The sequence below is a fragment of the Dasypus novemcinctus genome, chromosome 25 (assembly GCF_030445035.2).
Source record: "Dasypus novemcinctus isolate mDasNov1 chromosome 25, mDasNov1.1.hap2, whole genome shotgun sequence".
Taxonomy (NCBI): domain Eukaryota; kingdom Metazoa; phylum Chordata; class Mammalia; order Cingulata; family Dasypodidae; genus Dasypus; species Dasypus novemcinctus.
Genome location: NC_080697.1, coordinates 9,426,065 through 9,448,250, shown reverse-complemented (window position 1 = coordinate 9,448,250; position 22,186 = coordinate 9,426,065). Strand labels below are relative to the sequence as shown.

Here is a 22,186-nt window from a genome sequence, read left to right as displayed (position 1 = left end):
AGTAATGGAAGAAATTGTAGCAGTGATGTGGAAAAAGTGGCCATGGTAGCTGCTGAGGGTAGGGAGAGAGAAAAAGAAATATGATGTGGGGGCATTTTTGGGACTTGGAGTTGTCCTGGGTGGTACTGCAGGGACAGATGCTGGACATTGTATGTCCTGCCATGGCCCACTGCGTGGACTGGGGAAGAGTGTAAACTACAATGTAAACCATTATCCATGTGGTGCAGCAGTGCTCCAAAATGTATTCACCAAATGCAATGAATGTGCCATGATGATGAAAGAGGTTGTTGATGTGGGAGGAGTGGGGTGAGGGGGGGTGGAGGGTATATGGGGACCTCTTATATTTTTTGAATGTAACATTTAAAAAAACAGAGAGAGAGAGACAGAGAGAGAAAGTATCCACCACCTGCCAAAAAAATAAATAAATAAATAAAGTTATAGTAATAGAAGACTCCCGTAGAGAAGGTATCAAGCCCAGGAAGTAGTGGTAAAGTTCCAAAGGTGTGTTACGGAAGGATCAGTAAGGGTTTGTAAGAGGGAGGGGCACTGGCTCTAAGGGGATATCGAGGAGCTGACAATGTCAGAGCAGAGCCCTGGGAAGATCATGTGTGAGGGGGTAGAAAGGAGGAAAAAGGCCGTTGCCGGCCAAGAAAGCAACTCCACCGAAGACCCACTGACTCGAGTCCTTTTAAGATAGTTTAAGAAGTGAGATCACAGAGTAAACATTTTTTTCAAAATAAGAGGGTCTTCATATATACACCATTCTAAGTGGGAGAAACCTCTGCCCCAGTGGGCCAACCTGGGAAGGGGCATGCAGAAAGGCTCTCCTGAGCTGATGTGTAGAATCCCAAGGGGGAGGCAGGATGTCCAATGCTTCTGAAGCTTCAGTACCAAGCTGAGGTCAAGAAGCTCCTTTTTAAAGAATCCATGGGAATTCCCTATTCCAGGGAGAGAAAATAAATATTCTCTGGTTCAAAAAGAAATTCTAAAAATCTGCACCAAGAAACCCAATACATGCAGGTGGTCAGAGTCCTTCTGCAGCCTATTAAGGAGAACAAATATACCTGAAGTGACCTGAGAATTTATCATGGGCTCCAGATCCATCTTTCTGGGTTAAATGCTAAACCAGTACGATACCAGGAAAAGAAGTGTAAATCAGGATCATCCAGGCCAACAGGGACATGTGGTCACGGTGTCAGCCAGGGCCCAGGCAGGAAAACAAAAACCATGTTAGGCATTTCAACAAAGAGAGTTCGACATAGAAAACAGGCTCTGTGGCTCTGGAGTTCTAAGAGAGCTAAGTGGGAACAGGCAGCAGCTCAAGGTAAGGGGTGGGGAGACAAAGGCAAGGCTTGGGGTTAGCAGAACCTGCAGAGCTAGGGCTCGGCCCTCTGAGAAGTGAGCGCTTCCCTGAGGTTCTGTGCGGCTCAGGGGCTCAGGAGAGGAAGTCTGTGGAGCAGGAACATAAGCTCCTGAGCAGAGATCACTGGCCAGCAGGGGGTGGCACCACTGTAGGAACCAAGGAGGCTGGTTCTGGGGGCGCTGGAAGTCAAAGACCAGGACCAACTGCTGCCACCAGGGTGAAGCACCATTGCCAGGGCGACCCTGGCAGAACTACGAGCCAACTGCCTTCCAGTCCTCCCCTAAGGCCCCTTGTTCTCCAGATCCAGCAGAGAGCTGACCGAAGAGAAACATGGTTTGCAGGTCTCTGCCCCAGCATCCCAGAGCAGAGCAAGATGGGTGGAGCTGAGAGACACTGGCACAGTTATTCTTCCGATAGCTTCAGTAGCAAGCTAGAGCACCATCCTAATTTTATAAGGAGGGATGTTTCTCCGAAAAGACTGCAATCTGGACCCGACGGAAAAAGCAAATTGTATTTATTGGTCATTCCCTTCAACCACACGTTTCACCAATGCCGTCTCAGTACTTCTGTGAAACAGGTGTTGAGCCCATTTTATAGATGAGGAGAGTGAGGTTCCAAGTGGCTTAGGAGCTTGCCCAAGACCAAGTGGCTTTTAACAGGCAATGTCCGGACTAGAAAGCAGTTCTACGTGATGCCGGAGTCCAGCTCTTTTCACTACTGCGTGGTCTTTCTAGGGAGGGAAGCTGCTGCTTCCCAAGGCCGAGACCCTCCATCCTGCACGGAGGAACGGCGTCTACGGCTTCTAGAAACCCTGGCCACAGGACCCCCTGGCCAGCCCTGGCGTCTCGAGCGCTCAGGCTCCTAAGGTCTCCTGTGCTTTCGGCTCACATCAGGCCCGACTGGAGCAGCCCCCGAGGTGGCTTCCTCGCCAAGTGAGGAGCCAGGACTCCTGCTTTGAATGAGCCCGCCCCCTCTCGGAGGAAGCACCGAGCTGCAGCGACGCAGAGCTCTGCTGTGCTACAGGGAGCGTCTGGGTGTGTGTCAGTCCGTGTTTCGTGTGCCTTCTAAATTCAACCTTACTCCACAGGATGGCATTCTTGGGTAATAGGCCACTCAGCCAGAGGGCCAAGAATTGCAAAGGCAAGAGTGATTTTTTTTTTTTTTTTTTTGCTGAACCAAGTCTCCAGTCTTAGCTGAAGATAGAAGCAAATTTTGCCTGTATTTTCTGGAAATGCTGACGCCGAGAGGGGACCTCATTGAGGAATTCACCAAGGCCCAAGGGAACGGAGAAGATAAATGCTACCAGGCGGCTGGAACTGGAGCAAAATTCAAAAACAATAGAATGTCAAGTTAAGATCATAGAAGGCTGGGGCGGGTGTGACAGAAAGCAAGGGAAACGACTGGGTCCGGAGCCCAGTGGGGCTGCGGGTAATGGGCGATGGCACTACAAACGCTGCTTTGAAAGGAAGCCCGAAGGGAAGGAGGCCGAGCCCGGCTTTCCCTGCCCGGGGACTCCAGCTCATCACCGAGGAAGGGGGAAAGGCAGCCGGCAGTTTGGCAACTTGCCCTCCCCAAATGCCCCTGTTCCAGCCTTCACAGTGGTTTCCTGAGCGCTCGGGGGAGTCAGGTATGGGTTTCTCCTGTCACACCAGTGCTCCTGCAGGGAAGGCTTTGGGCCCTTTTGGAGAGTGACTGAGCTGGAGCCCCAGGACTGCCAGCATGGCAGCTGTTACCACTTATGCCAGGAACATCTGGCCTGGAGATTGCAGTAAAAGTGACACTTGTCTACAGAGAAAAAAACGTTGAAGGGTACATTTTGGACATGAAGAAATAAGTAATGACATTTAATATGTTCATAAGGCTGCTCTGTTGCACAGTCATTGTCCAAAGCCCAAGCAGCCAGGGTGCTGCCTGGTCCCGCGGCTTCAGCCTTGGTGGAGGGCCTTGACCCTGACCCAGAGGCTGCACGCTTGGCTCTCTGAAGATGGGGGACTTGAGGGGGGGCCCTCCCAGACCCAAATCACAAAAATGGGGAGCAGAGAGCAAAATGTACAGAGCATCCACCTCGTGGCAGGAAAGCTGGCTCTGGATTGCCCTTGCTCCTGGGTAAGTCACATTCTGAGGCCCAGATTTTCTTATTTGTGCAAAGGAGGCGTCAAAGATGAGATGTTTAAGGTTCCTCTGAGAGTTCAAACTCTGTGTTCCTTGGAAAAGAGGCAATGCGGCTGTTTCTACGCCAATCCCGCGGGTTAAACATTTTTCTTTCCAGACTCTCCCCCTTAAAAATGCACTTTCCCACTACTGGGGCGATCCTTGCAATCCCTCCAGCCTCAGGATGAAGAGAGAGGGTCGAGTAGGGCCAGGCTGAGCGCCCTGCACAGCGGGGCAGGGAGGCACGCGACCGCGCAGACTTCGCACCCGCCTCTTCCGCCTCGGCGCTCTCACCAGAGCTGGAGCTGAGCTGCGTGCATTAGCCTTTGAAGAGGGGAGTTGAGAGAAAATGGCGCAGGCTTGCTGAAGCTGGCATCGTCTGTGTTGGCAAAGAGTGCTGATCGGCTGGGATAGAATGACCACACAAAGTTTGGCAGATATTTGGATTTATAAGAACTTTGTGACTTGTGAGGGATTAATCCTTTGCATAATTCTAACATGCTATCACTTATGACCAATGCCTTTTGAATTTAAAAACATTACCTTTGCCAAAATTACACACGAGCGGCGCGATATTATTGTGTGACTATCATCAATAATGCACACGGCACTGTGCAAGCTCGTGCCTCACCCAAGATGACCCTCGGAGCCCTTTCCTATTTTCTCTCACCTAGAAGGGAGGTGGAAACACCTATAATTACTTCCCAAATGATGTCAGCCTCGGCTCGCTCTCCTAAAGGACGCTGTGGAGCTGGTGCTTTCTCCGAGTCGCTGGGCCCTAGCACCCTTTCCGTGGGTCTCTTCTTAGGCACCCTAGCCCGCGGGACCAGGAGTGGTGGCCACGTTGTAGGACGAGAGCGGGGCTGCTGGTCAGCCCAGACAGCTTACTCTCAGGCCAAAGCAGAAGAGGCAGCGGGTTTAGGGTTTGCATGTCAAATAGGGCACCTGTGGTTTGGTGATGTCCTTTTTTTTAAAAAAAAAAATTTTTAATTTTCTTAAAAGATACTCAGATTACCTAAAATGTTACATATACACACACACACACACACACACAAGGGAATCCCATATGCCCCACTCCCTACACTTCCCACTTTTCCCACATTAATAACTTCTTTCATTAGTGTGATACATTCATTGCAATTGATGAACACATTTTGGAGCATTGCCTCTAAGCATGGATTATAGTTGACATTGTAGTTTACACTCTCTCCTACTCAATTCTGTAGGTTATGGCAGGATATATGATGGTCTGTATCTGTTGTTGCAATGTCATTCAGGACAATTCCAAGTCCCGAAAATGCCCCCATGTCACACCTCCTTTTTCCTTTCCCTGCCTTCAGCACCTCCAGTGGCTACTGTTTGCACATCAATGATATAATTTCTTCCATTGCTAGGATCACAATAATTCTATAGGAGAATACCAGTAAGTCCACTCTAGTACATATTTCAGTCCTCAATCCTGAAGAATTCTGGGATGGTGATGCCCACTCCACCACTAATTGAGAGAGGGGCTTCGATTCCATATGACTGATGGATGGGACTTTCTTGTAGTTGAAGACTCTCTCAGTTCCTTGGTGTGGTGGTTGTCCAACTTTACGTTCTTGTTAGTTACCCTGGATGTGTCCAATGGACTGGAGAGTAGATGTTGCAACTCTGCTGAGGCTCAGGGCCCAGTGGGCACATGGACAGTCCAAAGATTCAAATCTCTTGGATGTACACCTACCAACTCCAGCACCAACTATAGGCTCAAATAGAAGGGACAGAAGAGGCATGTGTAGTGAAGTCACAGCTGAGTCCAACTCTGTCACAGTCAGGGGCATGAACTCCAAAGTCAGGCCCACTGGCAAGGCACCAAACTCTGGAGTTATCTGCCATGACCATAGGACCTGGGTGTCCCCAGAGCCCTCAGGAGCCTCACAATTTGGGGTAGTATCTACTCTGGCAGTCTATGAGATCCTGCTGAGACGTGCAGAAGCGTTACCTCTGGGATGCCCTCCTGACTCACTTTGAAGTCTCTTAGCCATATAAACTCATTTGTCTTTCCCTTTTCCCCCTTTTACTCAAGGTCTTTTTCCAGTTGCATTGCTAGTTGGTACTTGGCAGTAGTCTCTCTGTGCCAGGGAGGCTCATCCCCAGGAGTCCGCTTCCCTCTGCATGTCTGTGATTCGATTTTGTTCCTCCAGTGGCTTTTTTCCTCTCTTCTAGAAGATGAAATGAAAGCCTGTCTTTAGGGCAAAGAATGGTGGGCTTTACAAACATCCCTGTGCACAAGAATGTAGGCTGGGATCTTGTTAAAATGCAGATGCTGAGCCAGTGGGTTCTGGTGGCCTGCTAATCTGCATTTCCAGCAAGCTTCCAGGTGAGGCTGGGGCTGAGTAGATAGAGCCGGCACTGGCACGAGGATCACGGGCTCTGGGTGCAAACACACCTGGATTGAAGTCCTGACTCCAGAAGCACAGAGCTAGGTGATTTTGGACAATTTTCATAGCCTCTCTAAGCCTCAGTCTCCTCCAACCAAAAGTGAGCCTAGTAGCGAGTGAGGCCGAAGTCCTTAACTGAGTGGCTTGGCGCAGGCTCTGCAGGGCCCGGGACCTGCCAAGCCTGCTGGGAGCACTGGGCCCAGCTCTTGGCCTCCGAGGCTTCCTTCCAGCTTCAGGATGAGGCTCGTGAGCCTGGGCTGAGCCTTGGGAGGGCCCCTGGACCTCTTGTCTTCGTTACTAAGTGTCTCCTCCTGGAGACACTGCAACAGAGCCGCATTTGCTCAGTCGACCTGCCTCCTTCGGTAGGGGAGACCGAGGGTGCTTGGGATCAATCCCAGGTCCCTGAGTCACACTGGAGGCCCTATAGACCAGCTGAAGCCCTCGCAGGTATGTGTGTACGCACACAGAGCCCCTCTTAGAGATGGATCATAGGCGATTAAAATAGATAGCACTCACATGGACGATGTTAAACTACTTCGAAAATTAACAAAACACAAAGTGAGTTTTTATCAAAAGAAAATTGGAAATTTCTTTCAAAATAAAAGCATTGGGAAAAAAAAGTCATTGACTAGAGCCTAATACTGTCTTGACCCGAAGTCACACAAGGAGGCTGATCAGCTCTCTTAGAGTTTTCACCCAGCTGTCCACTGCTACTGGCTAGAGAACAATGAATGACTGTCCATCCTAAACCTGTGACAAAATCCGGAATGTAAAGGGTGAATGGGCAGACTGTGGGCTGCACATCTGGTTTCCAGCACCCTCCTTCTCCCCGTAGCTTCTGCTAACCGCTCTGGGTTGAGGAGTGGGGGCAGACTCGGGGCTAACTTTTAAGGTCTCTTTTCTTTCCATTCACAACAAATGTGATCAGCTTCAAGCCTCGCTGGGCGGCTGAGCTCACTGACTGTTCCCCCGCCTCTCTCTTCCCTGGAGAGCTCTTCTGCAGGAATGGCTCTTTCTCCATGGCCGGCCTGGGCGTGGTTCACCCACTGGGATAAATTCTCCACGCAGGCAGCCCATGGAGCCCCGCCCATGATGCGATGGGAAGGAAATTAAGCACCTGCCCCCAAATAGCTCATGGCTTACTGCAGGCAGTGCAGCGAGGACGACCAGGCCAGCCTCCTTCTCCAGTTGAAGAGGTGGGGCTTCCAAGAAGAACCAGTGACTCAAGAGCATGGAGTGCGTTAAGGAAGGTCCATCCGGGGCTTCCAATCCAGATTCTCTTGAGCAGGACGAAGACAACACGGAGCCCCGTGCCTCGAGTCATCGGTGGAGCTCTCTCTTAATGCAGACTCCCAGGCCCACTGCAGGCATGTCAGAAACTCCCAGGATCTGCGTTTTGGCTCTGTGGCATGGGGTTTTGAGACGCATCCTCTTAAACCACTGACATGCTAAGGGGCACTTACTGCCCCTAGGGGAACTAGCTGACTGACAGGTGCTGGGATGGGAAGCAGCTCTGATCCTGAGCTGGGGCTGTCAACCCCCTCTATCCTCACGGGGTTGCCCTTGTCCCAGGTGCTTGCAGGTGGCTAGGACTGCCCTGTTCCGCGTGGGAGCCCCTGGCACTCCGAGCTCCCAGCCACTTTGCCGCCTGAGCAGGGCCCAGGGCCCGAGGACAAGCTCAGCTGGCACTCAGGGGGGCTCGGTGGCCTTGTGCATCTCCCCTGACCTTTTTCTCAGAAAATGAAGAAGAATACAAAACAGCCACTCACGGGCCACCATTTGTGGCCTATCCCTCTTTAGATATATTTTCTGAAAGGTTTGATACAGACTGAATTTTTGGCAAACCAGGTCATGATTCCAGAAATTCTTTATCTGGAATCGATCCCAGATAATAATACCTTTATTTTAAGTTTTCTCCCTATTTCTCCATTGTCAACACGTGATATGCAAACAAATGCCTACATTACTGAAAGAACTAATCCATTTGTCATTCTGAAACAAAAACATCATAGGCTAACAGGCTTTTCTTTCTGAGTGTTTTGGATTAGCTCAAAGTGTTTCAGCAAATGCTTTTCTTTTCAGAGGAAAGGTTCTCATGTAAGGAAATAGAGGCAAGATGAGAAAACTGATTTGCCAGGAGTTACCCAGGAGGAAAAAAGAGGTATGGTGGGCGCTGGGAAGGAAATCCAAGCACCCTGCTCATGGAGAAGGGTCCTGCCCTGGTCTTGGCCACACGGAGGGCCGTGCTTTCCTGCTCTGGGTAGATGCTCCCCCACATGGCGGCCCAGATGCACTGGTCCCCCTCCCGCTTCTCCTGAGTCTAACTCCACAGAAATCAGAGAAACAAGGGTTCTTCTGGAAGAGGGCTCAGTGCCCTCACGGCCCTCACTCTGCAATTCTCCCTTGAACATTCTCAGTCCCATTCTCCTACCTGATCACACACATGTTCACACCTCTCCCCAAAATTGGTGCGTGAGTGGACATTGCACCTGGTGGAGGAAGACAACACCTTAGACCTGCATCAGGAGCGCTAGCTTCTCTCGCAGGTGGGCCACCACTTTGAGGACCCAGTGCCTCATCGGTGTGACAGTCTGAACTCGGGAAGCCCAGACCTTGAACCCTAAGGAGAGAGAACATCCGCTCCCCTTCCACCAAGTGACAATGTTACTCATGCAGGAGGGTGAGACACCACGTGGTTTAACATCCTCTGGGGAGGGCTGGTGACCTCAGTGGGTCTTCTGAACATCTAAGTTAGGTCCCCGCCCTTTCTGATCCTCACGGCAAACTTCGGATAAGAATCTGGGAGTCCCTACTCCTCACTGGAGCAAAGGAAGTGGCTGGAGGCAGGAGAGCGTGCTCCTCCAAGGGCCTGGAGCAGGGGTAGGGCCTGATTTCTCACGGCCCCAGCTGGTTTTCTCCGTGTAGGTTCTCCAGCCTTTGCTCCGAGGAGTGGTGTCGGGAGTTAACCTGCCTTGGAGGGCCTGAGGAGGACCAGGAACTTGGTCTCTGCAGCGTGGTGGAAGCAATCTCACGTTTCCTCTTTGTTAGAAGTCAGTCACTTTCAGCTCTTAACTTCCCAGCATGCTTGGAAAGAGCATTGGAAGGAGGTTGGGTAAAGGCAGGTGACGGCAGCTCAGCTCAAACTCCCAAGTACCTCTGATGCCCAGTTTTAGTTCTGCAGGCAGTGGAGAGGCCAAAGAGCATATCATTCGGCAGACGTTAGGATTGCCCCTTTGGGCTGCCTATCCGGAAGGCTGGGAGGACAGCAGATGTGATGACAAGGATCAAAGAAGGCCGGGCTGAGATGGTGCGCTTGAGGACCCGAGGAAGGGGAGCAAGGAGCAGAAGGCTGCTGGACTCCGCTGGGGAGGAAGGAGGGGATAAGGAGCGCCATGGGTTTCAGGAAACCTGGTTCGCAGAAACTGACTTCCTCCCTGTTTCTATGCTTCCTCCGAAAGTCAATAGCCTGGAATCCTTGGAGGGATGAGCTGGGAAGAGACCACCTTCCTTTTCTCACCTCCCCTTTTCTCACCTCTCCTGCACACTGGGTGTGAGATACACTCAAACCCCACTCCCGAGGCTCAGAAGTTTCCGGTAGATCTTTGCCCATCCTTTCGCCAGGACCAGAAACTCATGGCAGTAGTGGCCAAGGGTTTGGGGTTATTTGGGTGCGTGGAAGTGGTGAGGCTTTCACAAAAATATAAGAGCAAGAACGTCTGGTTGGGAGTAGAGGAACAGCCCGGGAATTCCTCGTCTGTTCGTTATTTGGAAGGGGGAAAGTGTGCTTTTGAACGAGTAAAGGCGAATTTCATAGGCGAGAAAAGAAAAATTAAAGGGAGGAAAAGACACTCCGGTGAAATGAAATAGGGCTCCGTGGCGTGGAGGCTTCTCGGGAAGGCGGCTCCGGGAGATGTGCCTCCCTCCCCAGCAGGTGGCGCGTTGTCTTCAGTATTGCGACGCCGCGCCACGTCCGAGTCAAACTTGGCTGCGAGAATTGATCCGAGTCTTCTCGCCGGAAATGGAAATCGCCGCGAAGATAATCACCCTCCCGTGTCTGGAAAGATTTAATCGCCGCGAGCCTCAGTCCTTCAGTGCCGTGGGCCGCCGCCGTCGCCTGACGGGGACACCACGCCCCGGGCGCCGGGGAGGGATGTGACTCGCAGGGCTGCGCCCTGACCACGTACAGCTCGGTTAAAATAGCCGCCTTCATCCCCCTTGGCTTGATGACACGCTGCGCGGTTTCCAACACAGCTCTTCCCACCTTGGGTAAAAGTTCATTCGCCTTAGGGCATAGCTCTATTACGTGTGGAAAATCATTCTGACAACTCACATTTGTCCCCAAAGTAAAAACCCACCACGTCTTTTACAGTTCACGTGAGGCATTTGCATCCCACCCCTTCAGCCATCAAGGGACGCCCAGATGCCCTCCACTTCACCTGCACGGTCCTGCTTCATCCAGGTGCCTGTAAACACCACGCACCGTGCATCGTTGCATGTGTTAAGGTGGCCAATAGTTAGGAGATACTCGTGTGCTCATAAAGACCTCGGAGACGAGAATGGCCTGGAAAAAACATGCACGTTTCCTTTCAGTTTGGACGCTGTCACCTGCCATCCATTCTCCCACGGATCCTGAAGTGACTTGCACCTGATCAGAGGTGCTACCGGCGAAAGGTGTGTGAAGGTCTTGCTATCTACCTCCTGTGCTTAAAAACGTCCCCCCACAGATGCTGGACATTGTGTGCCCTGCCATGGCCCACTGGGTGGACTGGGAGAGAGTGTGGACTACAATGTGGACCACTGTCCCATGGGGTGCAGCAGGGCTCCAAGATGTATTCACCAGGTGCAGTGAATGTGCCACGATGAGGGAAGAGGTTGTGGATGTGGGAGGAGTGGGGTGAGGGGGGTGGGGATATATGGGGATACATATTTTTTGAATGTAACATTTAAAAGAAAAAAAAATAAATTAGTATGTATTATAAAAAAGAAGTGTCTCCCCAAATCGGGTGTGTGTTTGTTTGTTTGTTTTTGTATTGTTTTTGTTCAACCCGTCATCTAAATGAATACCCAGGGACAGCTGAATCTCCCTGTCATTTGCCAGCTCTGTCCAGGCGTCAGCGGGGGAGGCGTGGGGTCTAGTGAGCAGACCCCTAACTGATCGCAAAGTAGTTTCAGAAAAGCTTCCGTTGGAAGCAAAACTTCGCTTTCATCTGCTGCATAAATTCTATTTCCAAGTCAAAGAACGAGGTCATTTGTGTTTGGTTGAGGAGTGAGCGCTTCAGTTTGTATCCCAAACACCCCCAGGCAATAGGCCACGATGGGGCTGCTTTGCTGGAAGCCGCTCACTTTGCCCTCGGAAGGCAGGCGGAGGGGCCTGGCGGGGCCGGGCGGGCGGGAGGCCGGCAGAGGCGGTCACCGTCCCGAGCGCGGCGGCAAGCGAGATGGCGAGGACGCCCCCGGCTCCGGGGTGCAGCCGGCCAAGGGCCGGGAGGCTCGGCCCCGCCCGGCGACCGCTCCCTGCCGGCCCGGCCCGGGAGCGCGGGGCGTGCGGCGGGGCGCGGGACCTGCAGAGCGGGTCCCCGAGGCTGCTGGGTCCCCAGCCGAGGAGGGGACGCCTCGGGCGCCCGCAGCTCGGCCCGGCCCGCAGTGGGCGGGCGAGCCCAGGGCGGCGGCGGGTCTGGCGGGGCTTCCCGCGAGCGGAGGCTGCGGCGGCGCGTGCGGACTTCGCGGCTCGCAGGAATGGGTCGTGGGTCCCGACGGGAAGTTTCGCCCCCTTCCCTGGGCTCCGGGCCCGGCAGGATGTTGGGTCCCAGGTAGCGCGGGCGTTTATAAAATTCTAAAGGCGATGTCTTGGAGATTCCTAAAAGAATCTGACTGGGGTAAAACGGGTCCTGCCCGCACTTAGGTGGCCTGGGTGCTGTCCCGCAGCCGTCCAAGCCGCCGCCCAGCCGCTGCGCAGCGCCCGAGGCCGTGCTTAGCCTGACCAGTTTCTCTTAAATGCGGGGAGGGGGGTTCTGCCAGGTGCCCCCCACCTTTGCACAGAGCCGCCCTACGGGGTCCCGAGCTCCCCGTGCTTCTCTCTGCCAGCCCCTCTTGGCGGGGGCAAGTCCCTAGCGAGCCTCCCCTGCAGAGCGAGGCCCAGGTCCCGAGGCCATCCCCCTGGGAGGCTGGAGGGGGATGGAGCGCTCTCCAGCTTCCAAGAAACCTCCAATTTCGTTATCGAGGCTTTCTGGGGTCGCGCGTCCCCGACAATCCAGGAGAAGCCTCGTTGGCCAGGCGCCTGGATCAGGCTCCTGCCCAGGCTGGGCGATGCCCGCGGCCCACCCGGGCGCCAGGCGCCCACCCTGCCATGCCCTGCATGGAGGACGAGCTCCGGGCTGAGACCGCGACCCCTCCGGGAACACAGCCTGGGCCCCTGGGCGGTAAAGGGCCAGCGCCAACCTTGCCGCTCCAGCCTGTGCCACGAGCCCTCTGCCTTCCAGGATTTGGGATCAATTTCCAAGAGCCCCTGGCCAAAGTGGACATGAAACAATCTGCTTGCGTGTTCCTTTCTTTAGCATCCCGAACACTTTCTCGCCAAGAGACTCTACCACTTGGAGCTTTCAGGAAGTCCTAAAGTCAAGGGACCCCGTTTCAGAGGAGAGAGTCAAGTAAAACGAGGACGCAGAGGTGAGCGGTGAGGGCTCTAAGGCAGGACGCCCAGGTTGCTCCACTCCATCGAAGCCTCCAGACCTTCTTCCTAGAAGACTTTTCCAAAGTGCTCTACAGATCAGAGGCCCTCCTGGGGCAGCCTTTTCTGGACATTTTTCTGGCAACGGAATGTCTGGTACCTACAAACTCCCTGCACGGAGTGGCCATGAGCACAATCCAGAACGCCCTGTCCCGATGTTTGTGGGAAATACCCACTCTTTTTCTCCTCTCTTTATTATATTTTAAAAATGTTACATTAAAAAAATATAAGAGGTTCCCGTATACCGCCCACCTACCTTACCCCACTCCTCCCACATCAACAACCTCTTTCATCATCGTGGGACATTCATTGCATTTGGTGAATACATTTTGGAGCACTGCTGCACCACATGGATACCTGAATCTCTGAACTGTCCATGTGACAGCCAGGCCCTGAGCCTCAGCAGACTTGCAACTCCTACCTTCTGGTTTATTGGACTTACCCCAACCAGCTAACAGGGAAGTGAAGAAGGTCAACCACCACACCAGGGAGCAAGAATGCCTACAACTGCAAGCAGGAGAATTGCATCCATCATCCAGGAATCTAAGGCCCCTCTCTCTTTAGAGATGGAGTGGACATCACCATCCCAGGGTCCACAAGCTGGAGGAATAGAGTATGGACTAGAGTGGATTTACTGATATTCTACTATGGAACTATTGTGATTGGTAATAGAAGAAAGTGTAGCACTGATGTGGAGAAAGTGCCCACTCTTTAGACCTGCCGGCCAGGAACCCGGGGCAAGGGTGCGGCTCTGCTCCCAAGGGGCCGCCCCCCACGTGGCCCTTGTGGACAACCGCTAGGCATGCAGCTGCACAGACAAGCAATATGAGAGTCTGAAGGCCGTGCAGACCTGTGCACAGCCTGGGTATTGCCTGTGCACCCCTCTTCCTGCCCCCTGCCCAAGCCAGAGTGACTTCAGGGCTGGAGGCCAGGTTCTGTCCCAAAAACCTGGGGAGGACAAAGCATGTCCTCCCACGACACCTCTGCACAGTCTTCATGACCATTTCCCTACGCCAGGGATGGCTGCATCCCCCCCTCCCAAATCAGGTGGGCATTGTGGACGGAAGCCAGGCAGAGGCAGAGCGCCCCCCACAGAAACCAGGTTCCAGCTTGAGGGTTGGGAGGGGCCACTGGGCAGCACCCTGGAGCAAAATCTGGGAGTGCAGCGGTGTGACTCTGGACTCACCCAAACCCCGGGAAACCAACGCCCTCTCCTGCCCCAGCCAAGGGCCGGGTATGGGCAACCAGCAGCAGGGACAGGTCAGCGCTGGGGTTAGCTGGAGGTCAGCTCCAGGAGAAGAGCCGCCGACAGGGCACTGTAAGGCATGGGCAGTGGGGACAGATTTTTCTCTTTCCTCCAGAATGCTGACCCCACTTCCATCTCAAACTCAGAATCAGCTTCTTGGACTCAGGGACCTCCCTTGCCTCTGCCCCTCTCTCAACGCTCTAAACGCCAATAACTGGAGACGAGATTGGAGAGCACGACCTACACTGGGATGGTATCTCGACGGCTCTGGATCCCAGGGAAATAAGCTTCCTTCCCTCTTTCCCCCACCCTCGCCCCTGATCGTTCCACCGCACTCCAGAACCCAGGGCCTGGGGCCAGCTTTCGGCACACAGGCGTTTCGGTGACCCCGGCTGTCCCGCACTAGCAACTACCCAGCCCTGCCTGGGTTACCGCGGCGGCACCGAGCGCGCCAGGATGTCCAGGAGCCGCTCCACTCCCTGGGGCCCTCGGCCTCTGCGAAGTGATTCCGAGAGGGGAGGCCGCTCTGCCGGGGGCCCGAGAGCGCGCAGCAGCCCGGGCCGAGGCGCGCGGCGGCCGGTGCATAGGGCTTCCCGCCCGGGCCCAGACCGTGCCTGGGGCGCGGAGAAGAGGACCTGGCCACGCGCGGTCCCAGTCAGCTCCCATCGGCTCGGGCTGCGTTTCTAGCGTGCCGAGCGGGCCTTCAGGAGCCTAACAACGCGGCGGGGTCGCGCGGGGCTGCAGAGGAGGGAACGCGGGGCCGGGGAGGCCGGGGCCAGAGCAGCGCAGCTGCCAGCGTCGGCCGCCCGGGTCAGCAAAACTTTGTCTCGTAGTGCGCAGGCGCAGGGCAGGGTTGGGGGCCGGAGAAGGAGGGAGCAATCGGGAGGCGAGGGGCGGAGGTGGGGGGAGGGAGGGTGCTGGATTAAAATAAGTAGGCGGCTCGGGGCTCCGGGATGAGTGAGTCGGAGCTCGGCCTCTCCCCGGCACGTTCCCAGCCGCCCGGGTTCAGACCCAGCCAGGGAGCCAGGCTCACCGCCCCCGGCGGCCCGCACTCTCGGGCCGCTGAGCTGCCACCCTCCGCAAGCGCTCCCGCGCCTCGGGAGCTCGGGGTCCCCGCGGCCGGAGAGGGGCCAGGACTTCAGCGCCTCTGGCTTCCCGGGTCCCCCGCAGCCGGAGCCCCAGAGGTGCGTTCAGCCCCGGGACCACCGCGGACCAAGGTAACCGCAGCCCGGGGCGCCGGGGCTCGGCGGGAGGGATGAGGGCAGGGCTCGCCGGTGCCCTGTCGCCACGCGGCGGGCGCCTCCGCTCTCACAGGGTCCCCCACAAGACGCTCCTCCGGCCAAACGAAGGCTGCGGGACCTTGGTGAAAGCGAGAACAGCTGCAGCCCGGGGGGAGCTGGGAGTGCAGCCCCAGGGACCTCGCGCGCGGGGTCCCCGGCCTCCGACCTGCGGAGAACCGGGGTGCGGGCCTGCGCTTCTGCCGGAAGAGGGGCCCGGCTCTGCGGATTCCGGAGAGGTGTGCCCGCGGACATCGGAAGTCAGCCCGAGGGCCCACTTTAGGAAACCAAATCAGTTTCAGCCGGCCCCAACTTCCCCGAGACGCGCGCCTAGGGCTGACCTGCCTCAGCCGAACAAGAAGGGAGAGCGGGTGGCCCCGCGCCGCAGCCAACGGCGCCCGGGACAGGTGCACGGCCCGGCCGAGTCGCGCTGGGCTGCAAGTGTGCGTTTGGAGAGGTGCGCTCAGGTAGGAGACCAGCCCCAGCCAGGAGCGCGGGGCAGCGCGCTGGTCCCACCCTGGCTCCGGGGTGCTCCCTACAGCAGCTTCCACTGTGGCTCCAAGGCCTGCAGTCCGCGCTCGTTGTACCTGGGCGGGGAGGCCAGGCAGGGGCGCGAGCCCTGCTTTCCAATGGGAGCCCCACATATCGCAGTAGACACAACACCAGGCAGCGCGGGTGTCTCCGGACCGGGGCTGGGAAGGGTGCGTTTGCCCCCTTCTGAAAGTCCCCTGACCTTCTTCGGGAGAGAAAGTGGGAGCTGGAGAAGAGAGGGGGCAGAGGCGAGGGGCCGCCTGGTGAACCAATTTCTTCACCGCCGAAGTGTCTCTGATAAGAATGCAGACCCCCGTCCAGTAATTTTCTAGCAGCTTAGTGAGTAGCCCCGCGGACTCTGGAAGTGTAAATTCACAGCGAGGTTTTCTTTGTTGCCGAAATTTAGTAAACTTTACGGGGGCGAAGAGCTGCTCGCAGGCTCTGGGGAATAGAAGCCACGTGCAAGGCTGGTCTGCTCGGCTTGTAGCCTCCGAGCAAAGAGAAGGGCCGGCGGAGCGCGGGGCGAGCTGTGGGCAGATGTTCCCTCCCAGGGTGTTCGAATTAATTGCGGTTTCATTAAAACTGGGGATCAGCAGATCGCTGAAGCCCCGCGCGGGCATTTAAGTGCCGCCCGGTGGCCTCCTCGCCGGTGGGCTCATTCCGAGTTCGCTGGTCGGGAGAACGCAACAGAAGTATTTGGTGAGGGTCAGTCTTCCCGCGCCGGGTCCGGGCATCCTGTCATCACTCGTGTTGGGGACCCGATGAGGACGTTCTTCTTGGGCGGCTGCTGGGCTCCTCCAGGCATGAGCTTGTGGAGCTCACTCCGTCCTCATTAATGCAAGCAGTTAACTCGCTCACGCTCAATTAGCCCCGAATAAACCACTTTAATAGACTCTGCACACTTCATTAATGCCCAGCGCAGGGCTGGCGGCAGACCCGGGCTGGCGCTCCACCGCGCGACGGAAGGCAGCGCCCGCGCGCGCAGGGCCCCCGCTCGGCAGCGCAGGGCCCCCCGCCCGGCTGCGCGATGTGTGTTTGCAGCGCGGTGGAGACGCTCGGCCGCACTGCCCAGGTCGCGAGGCCTCGGCTCCCGGCGGGCCGGACGCCGGGCCTGGGGAGGGGGTGCCAACAGCGAGCTTAGGGATCGAGGGCGCTCCCTTGGGGTGCTGGGGCCCAGGCAGCAGGGCCTGCAGGGCTCCTCCGGAGAGGCGAGTGCCAGACTGGTTTTGTCTTAGCTGACCTCCTGGATTCGGGTGGTTGGATTCGGCTCCTTTTTGGTTCCAGTGTACAGGGCCACGTTTCCAACGAATTTCGTCCCGGGAAAGTGGCTGGAGGCGGCCTGAGGAGCCCTGGCCTGGGAATGCAGCAGAAAATATGAAACTGGCTGGGCCGCTGCGGAGGAGAAGTGGCGCACCGGGGGGGGGGGGGGGGAACCAGATCCCGCAGACGGCCGGGAAACATCCACTTCTAGGAGCCGGGAGGGCTGCAAGCCCCCCCCACGGAGCCCAGGCCGCTCCCCGGGGTACGGGGAGGGCAGGCCCGGTTAGGTCCCGAGATCTGTGGGTTCTCCGACTGGGGCACGGAGAGCGCTGCGAGCGGCTGTGCAGCCCAGATGCCCGCCGTCAAGGCCGCTTGCCTGGAGGTGGGCAGGCCCGGCAGCGAGCGGAGCCAGCGCAGACCCCGGCGGCGCCCGGAGGACCCCGGGGGGCCGGAGATAAGGATCTGATTCGCAGCGCCTAGAGGGGAAGAAGAGGTGACAGCAAATCAAAGCGCGCTGGCTCTGCTGCAGTCGGGGCACGACCTTTGAAGCTGGCCAGTCTTCTCCTCCCCTGCCCCCCGCCACCCGAACTGGTCTCAGCTTCCTCTCTGGCCCAAATTGCATGTTGTCTCGCCCGTGAGTCAGAGCCCTGAGGCAGGCTCGGTGGGTCTGGAGCGTGACCGGTGCTCCGAGGAGCAGCGAAGGCCTTTGCCTGTGCGGCGGCCACGGCGGCGGGACCACCGCAGATATCCGCCCCTCCCGGCCCCGGGGCGAAATTCACTGCAGCTAGCAGGCTTGGTTTTCACCAGATTGCTCATTTAACCTGCTCCGGCCCTCTCCGCAGGCTCCTGGTGTTAGGTTCCTCTCCCTCCCCGAAGAGACCCCTTCCTTTGGGTCCAGTGACCCAGGCTGCCGGCCTCCAGGAGAGAAGCTTTGCTGGGTCAAGATGGTCCTTCCTCCTCTGGCCCGGGCCCTGCACGTCCCCTGGACAGGGCTGAGCTTTCTGAGCCTCGCTGCTGCGAAATCAGCCGAGCAGGGGCCTGGGCCTTGCTGGCGGGGATCGGAGGGTCAGCCAGGCTGGGAAGCTGCCCCGGGAGGTGTGAGCCTGCCCTTAGGAACAGAGGGGCAGAGCAGCGGCCCACACCCCCAGGGATGGGGAATGACACCCAGTTCCAGGAGAGGCCACAGGAAGAGAAGGGGAAGGAGAATGGCAGGAGGAAGGAGTGGGGAGCTGGGGCAGAGAGGGAGGCGCAGGGGGCGGCACTGGCCAAGCCTTCTTGAATCGCCCTCGGATGCAGGCTGGGAGGTCAGCTCCTGTGCCTCCCAGGTATCCCTGCCCCCTCTAGGTGTCCCTTCTTCCCAGGTTTTCCTCAGTTGGGTGGACCTGTGTTTAGGTAGTGTCTGGGAGGGGCAGAGATGAAAGACCTCTCCGCAGAGGATCACCTGGCCTGGCTTCAGAGTTCTTACCCACCTGTCCAGACTCAGTACACATGTCCAGAAACATCACAAGAGCCTGCTCTACCTGTGGCGTAGGGAGAGTACAGCGGCCCCCGTGTACGGTGTATGTGGTGGCTGCGGACATGTGGCTAAATGCATGCAGGGGGCATTGCCCTTGTTGAGAAGGTGGTCCCCGGTAGGGGCCAACCTACAGGTGACTACAGAGACGGTGATGTCTCTAGGGATCGTGAAGAAAACCAAATCGAGGGTCAGAGTTGAGAGTTTTGAGGGCAAGGATGACAAGGTTTCTGGAAGCCAATCGAAGGACTCACTGCGCACGAGCCAGGGTGTGTGCGTGTGTTTAGGTGCATTTGCCTGCGTTCTATACATCGAGTCTCCTCCTGCGCGTGCTCTAATCCCGTGTGCTTGCTGGTGCCTGCATTTTGTGGCCAGTGCGGCAGGACACTGGCTGTCCCCGTTTATCTTTGCACCTTGTTGTCAACTCTGCTTTAGAAAGTGCGAATCTGGGTTTATCTGTCACTGTGCCTTTCTGTGTTTGTTTATCTGCACATGAATGTGGAAGTGTGCTTCCAAGTTCTTGTTTACCTTTGCAGGAGGCTGTATTTCTGTGCTGACCCAGGCTTGCAGGGATGTAATTTTCTGCACACCGTTGCCCCTTACTTGTGGTTTACTCAGTGTCCTGTACTCAGAGGCCCTCACTTCAAATCGGTTGCACTGCATGGGACTTCCTTTCTCCTGGTTTCGGTATCAAGCTATTATCTCTGTCAGAGGCCATTTGGAGGGGAGCCCTTAGACCACGGGGCAGTAGGGGCGTCCTGAGAAGAAGGGGACCCCAGCACCTTATGGTCCCACCTTCTCCGAGAAGGCAGGTAGGGTCCGCGGGTAGGTGTCCTGGCTCCCAGCTCCTGCCCTGAGGGAAGGAGAGGGTGTGGCTGGACTGGAATTCTGGAGGAAGGTGACGGTCTTGAACTCTTCTCTTCTCCCCTCCTTCCTTTCTCTGCAGATTGTAAGAACCCACTGCGATCGTGGCAATGGGCAGCAAAACCTTGCCGGCGCCGGTCCCCATCCACCCTTCCCTGCAGCTCACCAACTACTCCTTCCTTCAGGCAGTGAACGGCCTGCCCACCGTGCCCTCGGACCACCTGCCCAACCTGTACGGTTTCAGCGCGCTGCACGCTGTGCACCTGCACCAGTGGACGCTGGGCTACCCGGCCATGCACTTGCCGCGCTCCTCTTACTCCAAGGTGCCGGGCGCGGTGTCCAGTTTGGTGGACGCGCGCTTCCAGCTGCCGGCCTTTCCCTGGTTCCCTCATGTTATCCAGCCGAAGCCCGAGATCACGGGGGCGAGCAGCGGCCCTGCGGCGCTCAAGACCAAGCCTCGCTTTGATTTCGCCAACTTGGCCTTGGCTGCCACGCAAGAAGACCCATCCAAGCTTGGCAGGGGGGATGGCCCCGGCTCCCCCACGAGTGGGCTGGGCGCCCTCCTGGACGTGACCAAGTTGTCCCCAGAAAAGAAGCCCACGCGGGGACGCCTGCCTTCCAAGACCAAGAAGGAGTTTGTCTGCAAGTTCTGCGGCCGCCACTTCACCAAGTCCTACAACTTACTTATCCACGAGCGGACCCACACCGACGAGCGGCCCTACACCTGTGACATCTGCCACAAAGCTTTCCGGAGGCAAGACCACCTACGGGACCACAGGTGCGGCACTGCGGGTGGCCCAAGAAGGAGCTATGGCCGTCTGCCTCTAGCCTCACCTTTCTCCTCCAGAATGAGGAGCTTTGGTGAGGCTCCTGCGGGCTTCAAGCTCCCCGAGCTTCTGGCACCCCCCTAAAAATCACAGTGGAGACCATACAGGCATAGGTTCTAGGGGCATGGGTGGAGGAAATACAGGGAGGCTAGGACAGGTCTCCCCGTCCTCCAGAGAAGCACCCCTTCCTCCATCCTCAGCACTGCCCAATGATGGAAATCGTGGCAAGCACCCCGTGTAACAAGTGGGCACTTCGCTGCTGCTAGTGTGACTCAGTAACTGAAGTTTTAATTTAATTTTAATAACCAGATGTGGCTAGTGGTTACTGGTTTGGGCAGCTCAGCTGCAGCAAATTGTCCGGCCCCAGCTACCCCTACTCACCTTCGGAGTTGGCACAGCCCTTAGAACGAGTTGGTGCTGCGGGCTCCCTAGCACGGGAGAGGGCTCCCAAGCACCCTGCGCGTGCCCCAGCACCTCACTCACCTCCGTTCAGAAACCCAGCGCCTTGCTTACCCACCCCCACGTGGGCCACCCCACCATCCCTCTTGCCCGGAAATAAAGGCCTCATAGCGGTGGAGAGGACCTCGGGCAACTGTTTATCCTGTTGCATCAGTTGCAAGGATTTAACTTTCTGTTTCTGCCCGCAGATATATTCACTCCAAAGAGAAGCCTTTCAAGTGTCAGGAGTGCGGGAAAGGCTTCTGCCAATCCAGGACTCTCGCTGTGCACAAGACCCTACACTCACAGGTCAAGGAGCTCAAGACCTCCAAGATCAAGTGCTAAGTAAAGCCTCTGGGTCCCCAGGACCCCGGGTCGTGACTCCCCTTCCTCCAGAAGGACCGGAAGCTGAAGGGGACTCTGGCGGGCAGCGGGAGGGGCGCCCGTCACCTCCCCCACCCCAGACCATGTTCCCTGGGTCCCCAGGCCCAGCGGCCCTCCAGTGCCCAGCCCAGGGCTGTGACCCTGGCCTCCCCGGCCGTCCCCCAGGACGCAGCCAAACTCTTGGCCAAAAGGCGGTACTCACGTGGCGGAAGGGAAACTGCATTTAAAAAAGAAAGAAAAGATAAGAAAAAAAAAAGAGAAGAAAAAAAAGAAAAAAAAAAAGAACGACAGCTCCGCGGAGCCGCAGCGGCGCCTCTCCCAGAAGTATTACTGTTTTCTCTTGTTATTTTATACGTTTTCTTTATTCTTTTTTTTTCCTTGACCATATAAGCTTGTAACTGACTGCGGAGGGCGTGGGGAGGGGAGGAGAAGCAGTTCTGCGCGCTCGCAGCCTGTGCCCCGCCTCGCGCCCGCACCCCCAGCCCCGGGAGCCTGCAAAAGTGTAATCCGTGTATCCGCTTCAGCTGCCGGCCCCGGGGACACCGAGCAGCCGGCCGGGGGCTCCCGGGCCGCGAGCCCCACGAGGGGGCCCGGATCCCGGGACCCGGCGCCGCAGCCGCGCCGCCGCCCGCCCCCAGCCGCCCGGGAGCGGGGCGCCGCGCTGCGATTGGCACTTTACGCTGACCATCGGTAACGGACATTTATCACTGGAGTTTTTTTAAACTATTAAATAAACGGTTATTTTACAGGCACTGCGGGATGGGGAATTCCCTGGGTGGCTCCTTGCCTGGAGGGGGGGCGGTCTCTGGCCCACACCCGCACCGCAAGCCTCCTGGGCTCCCGCGCTGATGGATGGAGAAGTCCCCGCTCTTCCGGGTTCGTCTCCTCTGACCCCAGCCTGTGCTTGTTTTATTCGACTTTTAGGTCTCGGGGTCCCCGTCTCCCCCGCTCTTAGCCTCCAAAGGGCTGTGCTTGCAGAGGAGCGGCCCTGCGGCCCAGGTCCCCTAAAGGGACAGGATACCACCCCTCCTCGGCCACGGGTCTGCACGGGCCACTCGCTTCTGTTTTAGGGGTGGGAAGGGCCCCGGCCCCACAGCCTCAGACCACACTGTCCCTCCCTGCCACCCCCACGGGCCGCAAGTTCACAATCACCGCCGCTTCCCCGAAGCCCCCAAGGGACACCCC

General features: G+C 56.9%; 1 protein-coding gene across 1 annotated transcript; it reads left to right on the top strand.

Moving 5' to 3' along the window:
• Nucleotides 1–14,873: 14,873 nt before the first annotated feature.
• OSR1 (odd-skipped related transcription factor 1) lies at nucleotides 14,874–21,753 on the top strand. The gene is made up of 3 exons (XM_004459156.3): nucleotides 14,874–15,124; nucleotides 19,435–20,130; nucleotides 20,827–21,753. The coding sequence occupies exons 2-3, from the start codon at nucleotides 19,463–19,465 to the stop codon at nucleotides 20,960–20,962; spliced, it is 804 nt and encodes a 267-aa protein (XP_004459213.1). The 5' UTR covers nucleotides 14,874–15,124; nucleotides 19,435–19,462; the 3' UTR covers nucleotides 20,963–21,753.
• Nucleotides 21,754–22,186: the final 433 nt, after the last annotated feature.